We start from the raw sequence: 13,675 nt of genomic DNA, 5'->3' as shown, positions 1-13,675 counted from the left end.
ACGGGAACTCCTATAAAGCAAATATTCTTGAGGCAAGCAAGCAACAGTCAAGGCTGATGAAAATAAGAGGTCTTCTCTCCAAGAATAAATGCTTGTTCCCCCTTTCCTTCCTCCTAGAAAGGACAAGTGGGGTACAGACAAGCTGGCCAAAGGAACACTTGAGCGAGTACAGATGAACATACCATCATTATCAAATTCAATCCGTGTGCAAGGCCCCCGGGAGGTGATGTCACAGCTGTACAAGCCTCCTGTTCTGTTGGCCTTCTGCAGGGGAAGGGCTACTGCCCGTGGAGCCCCCACAAGCACCCTGTTGACAAAACAGAATTTGGAGATCTGAGTTGAATATGCATCTAACACTTCAGTTAGTCAGAACCAAGATACTGGGATTATTCTTTGTAAAACAGTCTGCCAGTTCTCTGCCAGGTTGGGTGATGAGAGAGAATAAAGGTAGAGCCCTTGACTCAGGCCCTCTGCACGCACATGTGTGCATACACACACACGCACCCAAGTCAAGCGCAAGAAAGGCAGCTGCTGAAACAAGGAGAAAGGCCATCTCTCATGGTATCAACAACCCTCCGCTGAGCACAATTCTGGAGTTTTAGAAGACATACTTTCCATAAAGCCTGCCCCCTACACCTAAGCCAAGGACAAAGAAGGAACTCAGACAAAACAAACACTCTCACATTGGAGGAGAAAAAACGGTCACATTAAACTTAAGTGATAAAACATCCATTTCTAACACTGCCTTGAGGAGTTTTTTCCCCAAAGGTAATTTTGACTATACCCCAGATTTCCAGTTTATGTACAGTTACATTAATTAAACCAGGAGGCCCCTAGGCTCTAATGCTGCAGCAGCCTATGGAAGCAAACCAAAATCTCAAGCCTGCAAATGCCTCAAGGTTACAAAACCAAACTCCAAGGACAACCAATCATTAACAGCCAAGGAGGCTGTAAGCTCTAGCTAATCAAATAATTTCCTTGCTTTGCTTCCTTACTTCCTCTACGTTATTCCCCGCTCCTGCTGGCAGAGGGCCCCTAACCACTTCTGGTTTGACGCTGCTGAGTGTGCACTGATTTTTTTGTGCTCAAATAAACTTGTTCAATTGGTAATATGCCTCAGTTTATTTTTAACAATACTGATTTGGAACCAAACTTTTGCCCGCGATACAATTTGCCAGAATGACTCTCTTTTGCAGCCTCTTTCAGCATCAATTCTTACTTCCTGGTACCCTGGTCACCCCCGACTATCATCCAATCAGTTTCCACCAAGGATTCGGGGAGGGTCTGAGAGCACCTTATGTAGGAGGCATCATAACAGTCCCCTTCGCCTCCCATCTCCTGTAAGAGGGGCTCCTAACCCAAAGCCACAGTCCTTAAAATCCCACTGTTTCCCGAAGAGGGATCTGTAGAGACCCACCACCTTTCTGCTGCATTCCTTTTGCTAATGCCCTTTACTCACCATCAGTTTTACGATCTTTGGGGTCTGGCTGACCCATGGATGATGAAGAGAAGAAACAAAAAGAACATCTGCCTGACTGGACAGAGAGAAACAGAGCTGCAAGAGACACCAGGCTGGGAACACGAATGTGAACAAGCTCCCTAAACAGATAAACCATTCCTGGCCTTCAAGAAACCCACAAATCTCCGATGCCAAAAACAAACACAAAACAAAACAGAAAAAAATACAACCTCCCCCAAACAACAGTCCTTACCACTTCTGTCTCTGCTTTGATCCCAATGAAAAATTTAACGTTTTTTTTGTTTGTTTGTTTTTTAAACCAATGCACTTCAGTGAGTACAATGGAAGGAAAATGCAATCAGAAAACAAGAGAGAGGAGCCAGACTCTGCTCAGGAAGAGTCAGCAAAGCAGCTGGCTCGGGTGGGAACACATGTCCCTGGCACCATCCTTCCTCCCAGACCCTTCAGTGGGGCCACCATCAGCCTCCACCTCCAATCTGTCCAACACACATTTAAGGGGCGAAGCAGCACACACCAGGGTATAGAACTAGAACAGAGATGGGGCAAGATCAAGGTGGGGTCCTTAGTACCTGGAACTTCTGGCAGGGGCAAGGCCAAGGGCTGCCCCATGCCTACTCCACTAATGTCATCCCTGAACCCAGAAGCTCCAACAGTTGAGCGGTAAACTAGCCTAAGTTCAATGACCCAGCAGGTGTGGGGATGGAACCCTGACCCTGTTACCTGGAGGGATAAGCACAGAACCACAGGTTGTGGGCATTAGAAGCAGCAGAGAAGGCACCCAGTCCTTGAACTTTAGAGGAAGAAAGCTTGCGACTCTCCTGCCCCTAAGATCTCACAGCAAGTTGGGGGGGGGGGGGGCGGAAACAGACAACACTTTGGAGCAATGTTTTCCCCATTCCTTTAAATTCTAGGAAATAAAACCCAGGGCTTTATGGTGTTTACAATTTAGTTGAAGGGGCAAAACCTAAACAAAATGAAACACTGAAACAAGAACTGTTCCATTTACTGACAGGTGGCAGACTAATTCCCAAGGGGTGAGGGAAGGCAAAGAGTCAAAGCATTATTGCAGCTGGGTGGGGTGAAGGCAGGGAGAGTTCCTGTAAAGGTAACCAACTCCAGAAGAAGGCTACAAAGAGCAGGCCAGGAGTTCCAAGGTTATTACAGTGTATCTTCTCTGACCACTTCCTTCCCTCATCCACACCCCAGGAGGCTGGCAAGCTCCCCAAGGCAGGTACTGGGCTAGTTATTTCCTGTTGACCACACTTGCTCATTCGTTCACTTATTCATTCCACAAACATTCAAGAGCCTCCTGGGATGAATCAGGATTGCTCCCCTCCCTGCCAACCCCAGGCCTGCAGGAACCAGATCCAGAAGCAGGTCTTTAAACCACAGGGAGGCAGAAGCCATGTGAAGGCGGTCCACGGGGCGTGCTCAAACCTGCCCCGAGGAAGAGTGGCACCTAGAAATGACAGGACCTGCAGGTGGCCTGGCGAGAGGTACAGCACGTAGGAAGGCTGAGAGGGAAAGAGCCAGAGGAAATGGAGGGGTAGGAATGGGACAGGACGGACGGGCCGACAAGATGGGGTTGGGGTTGGGCAGCCTGGTCCGCGGAGTTCCGTGTTCCCGTGCTTGGGGCCACAGATGCGCACCCCTTGAGCCCCCTTGCTGTTTTGCCCGGCTGGGGACAGGTGCTTCCGGGTTTCCTGTTGTTGAAAAAGCTGCAGAGATTGTTCCATTTACATGGACACTCCTTCAGAGCCCACTGCTCCCTCCAAGCCCTGGTCTCCTAGCCGCTTGAGAGGATGTCTCCCTCCTGGGTACCTGCCTCTTCTGCGGTCCTAGACCCTTGCAGGTGGACCGCTAACTCCAGTTTGCCTGCTGGTTACAGGGGCAGCAGCAACAAAATTTCATGGGCTACAATTGCCAAGCTCGTGTAGAAGTCCTCCCCTCATCTTTGTGGCTGCTACTGCATTTGAAAGCTGGCCTCACAGGAGGATAGAAGCAGCAGGAGGGGTGGTGTTTTGTCCCCCCCCCCCCCCCGGGGGGGGGAGCAACATATAAGAAAAGAGAACTTGACAAAATAAGAGAAATGTACTTTTCAAGAGTAATGTTAGCTGTCACACTGCCTCCCGTGTTCCTGGCACTGTCCTTCCTTCCAGGTCCCCTGGGCAGTGAGCCCACTTGGGGATCTGGCCCCGCTCAGATGGAGGAGGCAGAGGTGCGGTGTGGCCTCAGGCCCCAGGCCCCAGGCAGACAGAAGAGGAAGGCAAGTACCCATGGCGGGTAGGAGGCTGCTCCTGCTCTGGCCGCACCCCATTCCCTGGGACTTTGCTTACAGGAAAATCAGGAAAGCAATGATGGAGGAGGCAGGTGGAGTTAAGTCAGATAAAACTCTGAGCCATAGTAAAGTGGAAGCACCTTGATGGGCGAACATGGTAAGGCCAACCAAACAACTGGCAGGTCTCTTAACCCTCAAGGTAAAGTTGCCCTCTCAGGTTCAGGAAATAAGCCGACTCTGAATTCTGCTTAGAACCAGCCCTAATCACAGGAAGTCACAGCCCATTAGCTGAGGCTATGGTTGGCAAGGACAAATAACTGCAAATAGAACCATATCCAGCCAATGACGCTGTCCCCAGTACAAACCATCTACTTCCTCAGTAAGTCCTTTAGGACCTGGGTATTGGTCTAAGCCATTCAGAACCCAGCTGGCCCCTGGGTCAGCACAGTGACTACATCTCTAGAAGGGACAGTCTGCATCTATGGCAGGATCCAGCCTACAACAAAATCCAGTTTCTACTCAAATCCCAGCTGTTTTCCCTTTGCCCTAATGCCCTTTGAGGCTGGGTTCAGTATGAGCAGCAGGTACTCTGGGCGCTGCCAGGATGCCCGCAGCAACTCTCAGGGCCCAGGCGGCAGCTGCCAGGCTGGTTCGTGTTCTTTTAAGAAGCAGCAGCAGCAGCTGCTCTTCTCCACTGAAGCGCCCCATACATATGGAGGAATTTACAACTACAGTAACAACTCACATTCAGAGTGACAAGGACCAAGGCACATGAGTTATGGCCCTCAAAGGGAAGTGGTGGAAATGAACAGAACAGGGTCAAAGAAGCCTATTCCCATATTAGGTCAAAAGAAAGGCTGTAATTAACGAAGGGCAAGAATCTGAGTTTGACCAAAAGGAACAGGAAAAATTACTTCCCAAGTTGCTTTCCACAGACCCAGGGGACAATCACCTCCACTGTTTTCGAGCTATACTGATATATAAAAACTGCCTCAGCATTCCAGTATGGTAGAATTTCACCTTTAAAATACAAACCTCAAAACTTGCAAAACCATGTCATTTTGTTGTTGTTGTTCTTTTTACAGCCGCTCCTATAGCATATGGAAGCTTCCAGGCTAGGAGTCGAATCAGAGCTGCAATGGCCGGCTTACACCACAACCACAGCAACATCAGATCCAAGTTACATCTTCCATCTATGCAGCAGATTGCAGCAACACCGGATCCTCAACCCACCGAGCGAGGCTCGGGCTGGAACCTGCATCTTCACGGACACCATGTCAGGTTCTTAACCCCCTCTTACCACATGATCTTTTAAAGATAACCAATAAAATCTGAAATAGTAACTACAGTGTAAAAGGCAAACTACACGTGTGTGGCGATGACCGAGGACATGATAAAAATTCAGGCCTTTGGAGTCTAGATCAGAATTCTTAGCACAAAGACTCAGGATCCAATACCATGCTATTAACCACAAGTTGTTTCAAACTTCACGTGAGCCGTACTCCTGTTTCCAATGGTCAAGCTCTCCTCCAAGTAGAGCTGGTATACTTTTGCATAATTACTTGAACCGAAAGTTCTAAACACTGGGGTACTTTTAAAACTCAAAGGACAATAGAGTCTTGCCTCATTGTTTCTGGCTCTAATTCTTAAGGATTAAAGATTCTGCCTCTAGCTATGCAACTTTGTCCCAGGAAATGCAAAATATTGCTTCATTAGAACAAGGGCACTATTATTGAATCTAAAACACAGCTTTCTTGGCTTGTCCAAATTAAGCCTTAAATTAGAAGATGGCATTAATAATTCAACAGTGTCACCTCTACCTTTAACCCATCTTTGAATTCCATCTTTAACTTTTTATAGTAATAAATACAAATGGACAGAACTCAAAACGAATTCAAAAAAAAAAAAAGTAGAAAGCAACATTTTCTCCCAAGGCCCACTCTCTGGGCATAAACTCTTTACATTCTGGATTTAATTCTCTATAACTGTAGCTTTTATGTTGATAAATTTCTTATCGGCTTTTGGCAATTAACTGTGGACCCCGTAATATGAAAAGGGGAACATTTAAACTACTCATTACTTTCCCTGTGTTTAAGAGAGGAACACAAGCAATAGAGCTATGTGCTCCCCTTTAAGTGTTAATATATTTTACCCTGTTTTCCCTTCATCGACTTCTGATACAAGCACTCCCTTCTCCAGATGAGAGGATGACACACAATCAGCGCTCTGATGCCTCCCCCCATTTTTCCTCTTGGTTTCTCCAAGTCCTACCATCCATGGGCTATACTTCCACACACTATCATCTGAGCTACTGCCATTTGCATTTGGTCTTGTAACCACAACTCGGTCACCTGTTCTTTTATGAAACCAGGTAAATATTATTCAGTGCTGAACCAAACTGCATTGAGATTATCCTCTTTCTGGGACCAGTATTGGAAGCCCTTGGCCTCCAAGGATACTGTTCCTAGCATCAAGGTCAAACAGGGTTGCTTTCCTTACAAGCTGTCAGTTGTCTGATGTACTTCACACTTGGACCATGACCTTTGCTTTTCCTGGCGTTTTTCCTTACCTTTCCCTCCCACCCCCTCCCTTAGGTTGTTTGCTTTTATTCCAGCCTCACTGGTTTCTAAGCTCTCAATCCAGTCATACCTTGTATCAAGTCAGGATCTCTTCTTTGCTCAGGTTTTCTCCTCAGAGCTCCTTGACCTCCTGGTACCATAGAGGTGCCACATCCTACAGGGTCAGGCGAGCCCTTCCTGAACTTCATTGCCCTCCTGGGTTGATCTGCTTTGACCTAGGATCTCATGGTTTCCTCCTTTTTTTGCGGGGGGGGGGGCTTTTTTTCTTTTTAGGGCCGCCCACTGCATATGGAGGTTCCCAGGCTAGGGTTCAATTGGAGCTGCAGCCACCAGACACAGACACAGCCACGCAGGATCTGAGCCATGTCTGTGACCTATTCCACAGCTCATGGCAATGCCAGATCCTTAAGCCGCTGATTGAGGCCAGGGATCGAACCCACAATCTCATGGTTCCTAGTTGAATTTGTTTCCACTGCGCCATGACAGGAACTCATGCTTTCCTCTTATTTGAATGATTTGCTTAAATATCATCTCAAGGAACAGTACATGCGATGCAGAGTCCCTACCTATATAAAAACATCTTTCTGCTCTCCCTCTTTGCCTGGTACTTTGGGTGTGGGGCCCTAGGTTGCAAAACACTTTCTTCAGAACCTTGATGTTACTGCTCTACTTGACTGTCGTATTTAGTGTTGCCAACATGAATTCTGATGTACATCCAATTTGAATTTCTTTAAAGGTGACTTTCAGGCTGTCTACCCCTAGGTGCTCTTAGCAGCATGGCACTACCTGCGCGTAAGCCCTTCCTCACTCACTGTTCCCTGCGTGTCCTCCTTCAATCTAGGGACTTAGGACATTAGCTTCCAGGAAACTCTTGGGGTGTATCGATCGCATCACTCGTTCCATTTTCTGTTCTTTCTGGAACCTGTTAGCTCGTCAGGTGCTGGATCTCCTGGATTAATCCTTTTTCCCTCCTTCTCTGTGGTTCTGAGATTTGACTTAATTTTCTATTTCTAATGAAAGTACGTTTCAGCAGTTATGCTTGTAATCTCAAACAGCTCTTTGTTTCACTGTGCCTCTCACATACCAAGGCACTCTATTCTTATTTTGTGGATGAACATATTCTCAAAATTTTAAGCATTTTACCCAGAAGGTGTTTTTTCCCTCCATTCTCTCTTCCTGGATTTTCCATTATCTTCCAATTTCTTTTGGTTTACTTTATCCATTCCCTTTTAGGCTGCTAGCTCCGATCACAGCCTGCTAATCCTTGGTCATCTTCTCGCTTGGCTGTTGTCTGAAAAGGTCCATTTTGGCTTGGTCTCACCCCAATCAGGAATTCTGAAAGGGAGTTCTGGGTGGGGCCTGCTGACAGAAGGATTCACTTTAGGCTGAGTGGGTAGGGAGCTGTTGGCAAGACTGCAAACCAGTCCCCAAATGCTAGTAGAGGAAGGCTTAATTCTTGGGGTGCCAGCGTTCATACTAGAAGTCCTAGTTCCCTCTGTTTTTTTAAATACTATAAGCGCCTTGCTCACCTCCATGAGAATCCAGGCTTTTTAACTGAGTTATAATCAATTTAAGCTTTGTGTCGACATTCCCATCCTCTTGCCCCCCTGCCCCCCAAAAATACTATAGGTTCTTGGTTTTTGCCAGAGGGTAAATGCCAGCATCCTCTACTCTGTAGGGAGAGATGGAGCATGCTGGTGTCATCTGGCATCTGTGGTCCAGCATACAGGCCTCCAATTCCCAGTCCATACCTCTGTCCAGTCCCTGCCTCAAGGAATGGTTCTCAGGACCACAGAGAGGGAAGGTCTGACTGCTCCCTTTCCCCAGTCACTGTGTGATATATGCTGTGGCTTCCTCCCTTGTGATGCTCATAAGCCAGATCCTATCTGCTTTCTGCCTTTTTTTTTTTTAGGGCCGCACCTGTGGCATATGGAAGTTCTCAGGCTAGGGGTCAAATCAGAGGTGCAGCTGCTGGCCTAATGCCACAGCTATGCAGGATCTAAGCTGTGTCTGTGACCTACACCACAGCTCATGGCAACGCCGGATCCTTAATCCACTGAGTGAGGCCAGGGATCGAACCCAAGTCCTCATGGATCCTAGTCGGGTTCGTTGCCACCGAGCCACGAAGGAACTCCTGCTTTCTGCCTTTTAGTAATAACCTCTCAGCCATCATGGAGCCTTGAGGAGCCTGCAGAGAAACCTGGACATCTAGATAGCCACCTGGAAGTCTAAGTCAAAAACCCATCAATTTCATGGAGGAATTTGATTCTCATCCCAGCCTAGATTCCTTGCAGTTTGAAGGAGAAAGCCTCTCCCAGCTGTTACCAAACATCTCTCATTACGCCTACCACTCACATACGGAGATGCCTCATAAGACTCCAGCTCGAGGGTGTGTGTGGGGGGGTGGGATCCAAAAAAGGGTTTTTGGCCACTTAGTGTATTTAAGCCTTTATGAATGTAGATGAAATAGTCCACTGACAACATTTGATTATACAAAGACTTTAAATAACGTTATTAAACATTCACCTAATAGTTTTACTCTTATTTCATGAAGCAATTTTATTCAAACTCCATATGCTGCTTTGACAGGACTTTCAGAAGGCAATGCCTGACCCAATTTTCCAGAGCATTTCTAGGACATTTTCAAGTTTATAACAGCATCCAAGACTTAGCAATTATGGTGTCACATCCTGAGAAATTAACACTAAATGTGAGCTAAGTTTCTTTGCCTTCTTTTTGAAATCGATTTATTTTAAATATTTTAAAATAAATTTAACCTGTCTCAGCATCCACAATTATAACTGATTGAGGTCCCTTGAGGCTAATGTGTTTATAGCAAACAAAGCTTTGTTGTTCAAATGAAGTAATCAAGAGGGCAGCTCTCATAGGAGAATGATTTTAGAAGGGCTCAAATATAAGGTGGAATCATTTGAGGGTAAAAAATAGATCTTGCCTTCTATTTAAAGTTATATAGAAAACAGCTCTAAAACCCCCAGGTTTTGGAGAGCCCTCTGTGCTGTGGATGGCATCTTAGGGAAGAGCCCTCCAACCTCGCCTTCTCTTCCTCGCCAAGCTCTAGGTCCACAAAGGCCACGTTGTACTGAGTCATTCATTACTGGTCAGACTGTCCACGGAGTGGTTAAAGCTGCCAGCCTTTAAGCTGGGCTGACCAAAGGTCCAGGTTTCCCCAGGACACTTCTGATTGAGACCTGTCGTCCTGGACCCCCTTTCTCAAAAATACCATCACTTGGTAGATAAATTGTACAGTCATCCGAGCTTCAGCTACAAAGCTAGCAGTGTAACCTGACTGATGCAACAGCTTGAATTTAGTAATGCTGTCCTTGATATTCCGACTGTGTGGACTGGATGTGGCCATGGTTTCACAGGAACCGGTGAATTATTTTGGCCTGGGAGGCCTTACAGTCAGTCTCCCCAAGACCAGGCTACCCGAGGGCAGCTTGGCTGGTCACCAATGCTCCACTGGCCTTATGCAAGCCCCTCTCCCCCGGCCAGGCTGAATCTGCAGGTATCTACTGACAGAAGCACTGACCCTCTTCTGACTGGTGGGGGGAAGTGCCAGCTTTCCAAGGACCCAATGGTCAACGGGGGAATGTCCACACCCCACGGCCACATCAGCAAGCCTGGCAACCTGCCCAGATTGCTAAGGAGGTTTGCCCTTTCCTCCCCTTCCTTTTCCACCTGGTGAAGAGAAGAGGAGACATTAAAACTTTGTGCTTTAATCTAAACCCTGCACCCCTGCCTCTAAGTCACATTCCTTCAGGAGGAGAAAAGGCTTGCTCCTCTCCCCTTTGGAACTAGAAAATCAATCATCAGACTAAACCCTGTATTAAGACTTCCCAAAGTATATATACTATGTATATTATTAAAGTTATAAAACTTAAAAAACTATTATTTTAATGACTGGTCATTTGGAGCTCTAAAAATACATGTGAGAATTCTGCACAAGAATTCATATCCAGCTGCAGTGAGCTGTGCATTAATATTATTGTCTAATATGCGCAATTAGTCTTGAAGAGTCATTTCAAAACAACCTGAAAACTAGGTATAAGTATGCTGGATAAAACTGTAGTTTCCCCATAAGTAGTCAAGATGGAAAACGGACTGCTTTTGCAGGGAGAGTTGCTGCTACCCACAACCATGTGGCAGAGCCCCGCTACCTGGCTGAGTGTCTAGACACGAACTCTCTGCCTTCGCCGGGTCCCTGCAGAGGTCAGAGCTCTGAGACAGCTAGAATGAAGCTCCCTGAGAGTACAGATCTTGCTGTTTTTAACCCACAGACCTATCTCAGGCTCCCAGAGCAGGTTCTGGCACGTGGCTGGGCAAAATATTGAGTGAAAAATGGTCAGAGCTCAACCACCTCGAGGTAGGCTGTGTAAGAGCCACTCCCCACTGCTCCGTGAACAGCAAATAAAGTATCAGAGATCATTACCATTAAGTGACTTGGTGGCAACACAATGAGACCATGCGTTGGGCAGGTGTGTGAGTTTTCTGTGGCTGCATTAACAAGTTTCCATCAACTTCATGGCTTGGAACAAGAGATCTCTTATCTTACAGTTCCTATAGTTCAGAAGTCCAAAATGAGCCTCACCAGGCTAAAAATCAAGGTGTTGGCAGCTCCTTTCTGCGGTTTAGGGGAGAATATTCCCCTGTCCCTTCGGCTCCTAGAGCTGCCTGCATTTCTTGACTTCCAACCCCTTCTACCATTAGCAAACATCTTCAAATCTCTTTTTGCAGAGTTCCCACTGTGGTTCAGTGGGTTAAGAGCCCAATGTAGTATCCGTGAGGATGCAGGTTTGATCCCTGGTTTTGCAGCTGCAGCTCCAATTCGACCCCTAGCCCAGGAACTTCCATATGCCACAGGTGCACTCCTAAAAAGAAAAAAAAAATCTCTTTGCCTCCTTCTTCCACATTCATAAAGATCCCTGTGATCACACTGAGCCCACTTAGATAATCCAGGACAATCTCCCTAATCCTAAAGTCAGCTGATTAGCAAGCTTCATTTGTCTGCAACTTTAATTCCCCTTTGCTGCTTAGGATACAGACTCTTTCTGGGCATTATTCTGCCTATTACAGCAGGAAATCCAAACAGTCCCTTTCTCACTGAATCATAATCAGTTAGACACCTAGAGCTTGAATTTGGAGGCTAACCGAATATGCCTTTGCTGTATGTGTGAAGAGTACACTCTGGGTTTACCCTCTCCATCACTTTCCACCCTTTAAGTGCAATGGGCTTCTTCTAAACCCCTCAACCACCATGCCCTCTGTCCTTGGAATCCTCCTAACTCACTCTCTTCAGGTCTCTGCTTAAAAACTTTCCTGGGGAGTTCCCGTCGTGGCGCAGCGGAAACGAATCGGACTAGGAACCATGGGGTTGCAGGTTCAATCCCAGGGTTCAATCTCGCTCAGTAGGTTAAATATCTGGTGTTGCCGTGAGCTGTGGTATAGGTCACAGACGCAGCTCAGATCTGGCATTGCTATGGCTGTGAAGTAGGCTGGCAGCTACAGGTCCGATTGGACCCCTAGCCTGGGAACTTCTCCATATGCCATAGGTGTGGCCCTAAAAAGACAAAAAACAAACAAACAAAAAAACAAAACAAAAAAACAAAACACAAACTTTCCTGGACCTTCCAGGCTAGGTCAGGTGCCACCTCTTGTCAGTCCTCATTTACCTGCTCTTCACAGCACGACCATGGTTAGAAACTGTGTGAGCAGAACTGCACACTGTAACCTCCTTCATCAGAACGTCACCTCCATGGGGGCAGGGCCAGATCTGTTCACTGCTGGGTCCCCCAGTGTCCCAGCTCAGGGCTGGCACTTAAAGGACACTCCACAGGAATTCTGAATGAACCAAGCTCATCATAATAATTTACACAATTAACAGGTGAAGTTCACTGTTAATAATTTCAACACAGCAGATGTAAACTGAGAAACCTTCCACCATTTCTATAAGGGACCCCTTAAAGTCAAGAGAAAATGGGGAACAGCACTGCCTGCTGCCACCCTTCATCCCACAGCCTAATTCTAATAAGTCAGACATTCCTTTGAGGGCTCGAGTTGGTTTTCAAAAAAAAAAAAAAAAAAGTCTGAATTCTGTTTTGTAATGAAAGCTAGATTGTAATGAAAAAGTGACATTATTTTGAAATATTTTTGCCAACAAATCTGAGTAAATGATGCTCAGCCAGCAGGAGAGCACAAGCTTTTAATCACCCACCTGTTCATTCCTTCACTCCTTCAGCAAATGCCCCCTGAGCTCCCTCCTATACCATGGCTCTGCCCACCCTGGGCCACCTCCCTGCCTCAACTGGACTGGTTGGGGTCAGTGGTTCCAGCTGCCAAGATTCCTACTAACGAATGCATTTCCTGAGAGACACCAAGGAAACTGGTCTTTCAAAATGGAACATTTAGCAACAACTTACACAGACAGCAATTTGCCTCCATGGCCCACACTGCACTGGGGAAACCAAAGGGTGGGCTGGGAGGGTCCAAAGGTAGATTTGAGTGACACCAGTGCTCCTACCTGTGACTCAGCAGCTGCAACACCAAAATGAACCCACGAGATGGGATTTGAGAAGAAGCTTTAGAAACACTGACTTGTCACATGAATCTTGAGCTCTGTTTCTGGTTTTAAAAACACAGAACCCACAGCCTTTATGTTTTTGAATGTCTTTAACTCAGTCCATTTTATATTCTCCACAGGGCTACTTAGAGATGAGAAAATACAGGAGAATCACCCTGTTCCTATACATGGGGTCACCATGTGGCACTGGTCCTGTGACACTGCATTTCCCCTCCACCCAGACCACCCGAATGCATCCGTCTTCTTTTTTTTTTTTTTTTTTGCTTTTTAGGGCTACACCCAGGACATGGAGGTTCCCAGGCTAGGTGTCTAATCGGAGCTACAGCTGCCAGCCTACACCACAGCCACAGCAACGCCGGAGTCTCAACCCACTGAGTGAGGCCAGGGATCAAACCCGCAACCTCATGGTTCCTAGTCAGAACCACAATGGGAGCTCCTGAATGTGTCCTTCTCACAGGCTCTTTGTTCACACTTTCACGTCGTGCAGATGCTATCCCTTCCCCACTGAATGCCTGCGCTGTCCAACTCCTCCCGCCACCCCCACTCGACTCCAGCATCACCTCCATCGGTGAAACCCAGCCTCCTCTGACTCCTCAGGTGCCTGCTGCCAAGTGGACCCTAACTGAGCCCTGGTATCCCTTTGGGCCGACCCACTGCCCACCGACCCCTTTACAAGGCCCTGGTTTCCTGGAGGAACTCACAGGGCCCAGCTTGATCTCATCTGAGCCCCTAAATTCAGG

The 13,675-nt window shown here is 47.0% G+C and overlaps 1 protein-coding gene across 2 annotated transcripts in view; it reads right to left on the bottom strand.

Annotated features, from left to right (window-relative positions):
* The window catches only part of ITGA6 (integrin subunit alpha 6), an 87,270-nt gene that overhangs the window by 48,926 nt on the left and 24,669 nt on the right, over positions 1–13,675 (bottom strand). For both annotated transcript variants that reach the window (XM_047772890.1, XM_047772891.1), the window contains exon 2: positions 183–307. In XM_047772890.1, the coding sequence (XP_047628846.1) occupies positions 183–307 (125 nt within the window). The remainder of the gene's footprint in view (positions 1–182; positions 308–13,675) is intronic.

The sequence above is a fragment of the Phacochoerus africanus genome, chromosome 3 (genome assembly GCF_016906955.1).
Source record: "Phacochoerus africanus isolate WHEZ1 chromosome 3, ROS_Pafr_v1, whole genome shotgun sequence".
Taxonomy (NCBI): domain Eukaryota; kingdom Metazoa; phylum Chordata; class Mammalia; order Artiodactyla; family Suidae; genus Phacochoerus; species Phacochoerus africanus.
The sequence above is the reverse complement of the archived record's forward strand: the minus strand, read 5'-3'. Positions and strand labels throughout refer to the sequence as shown.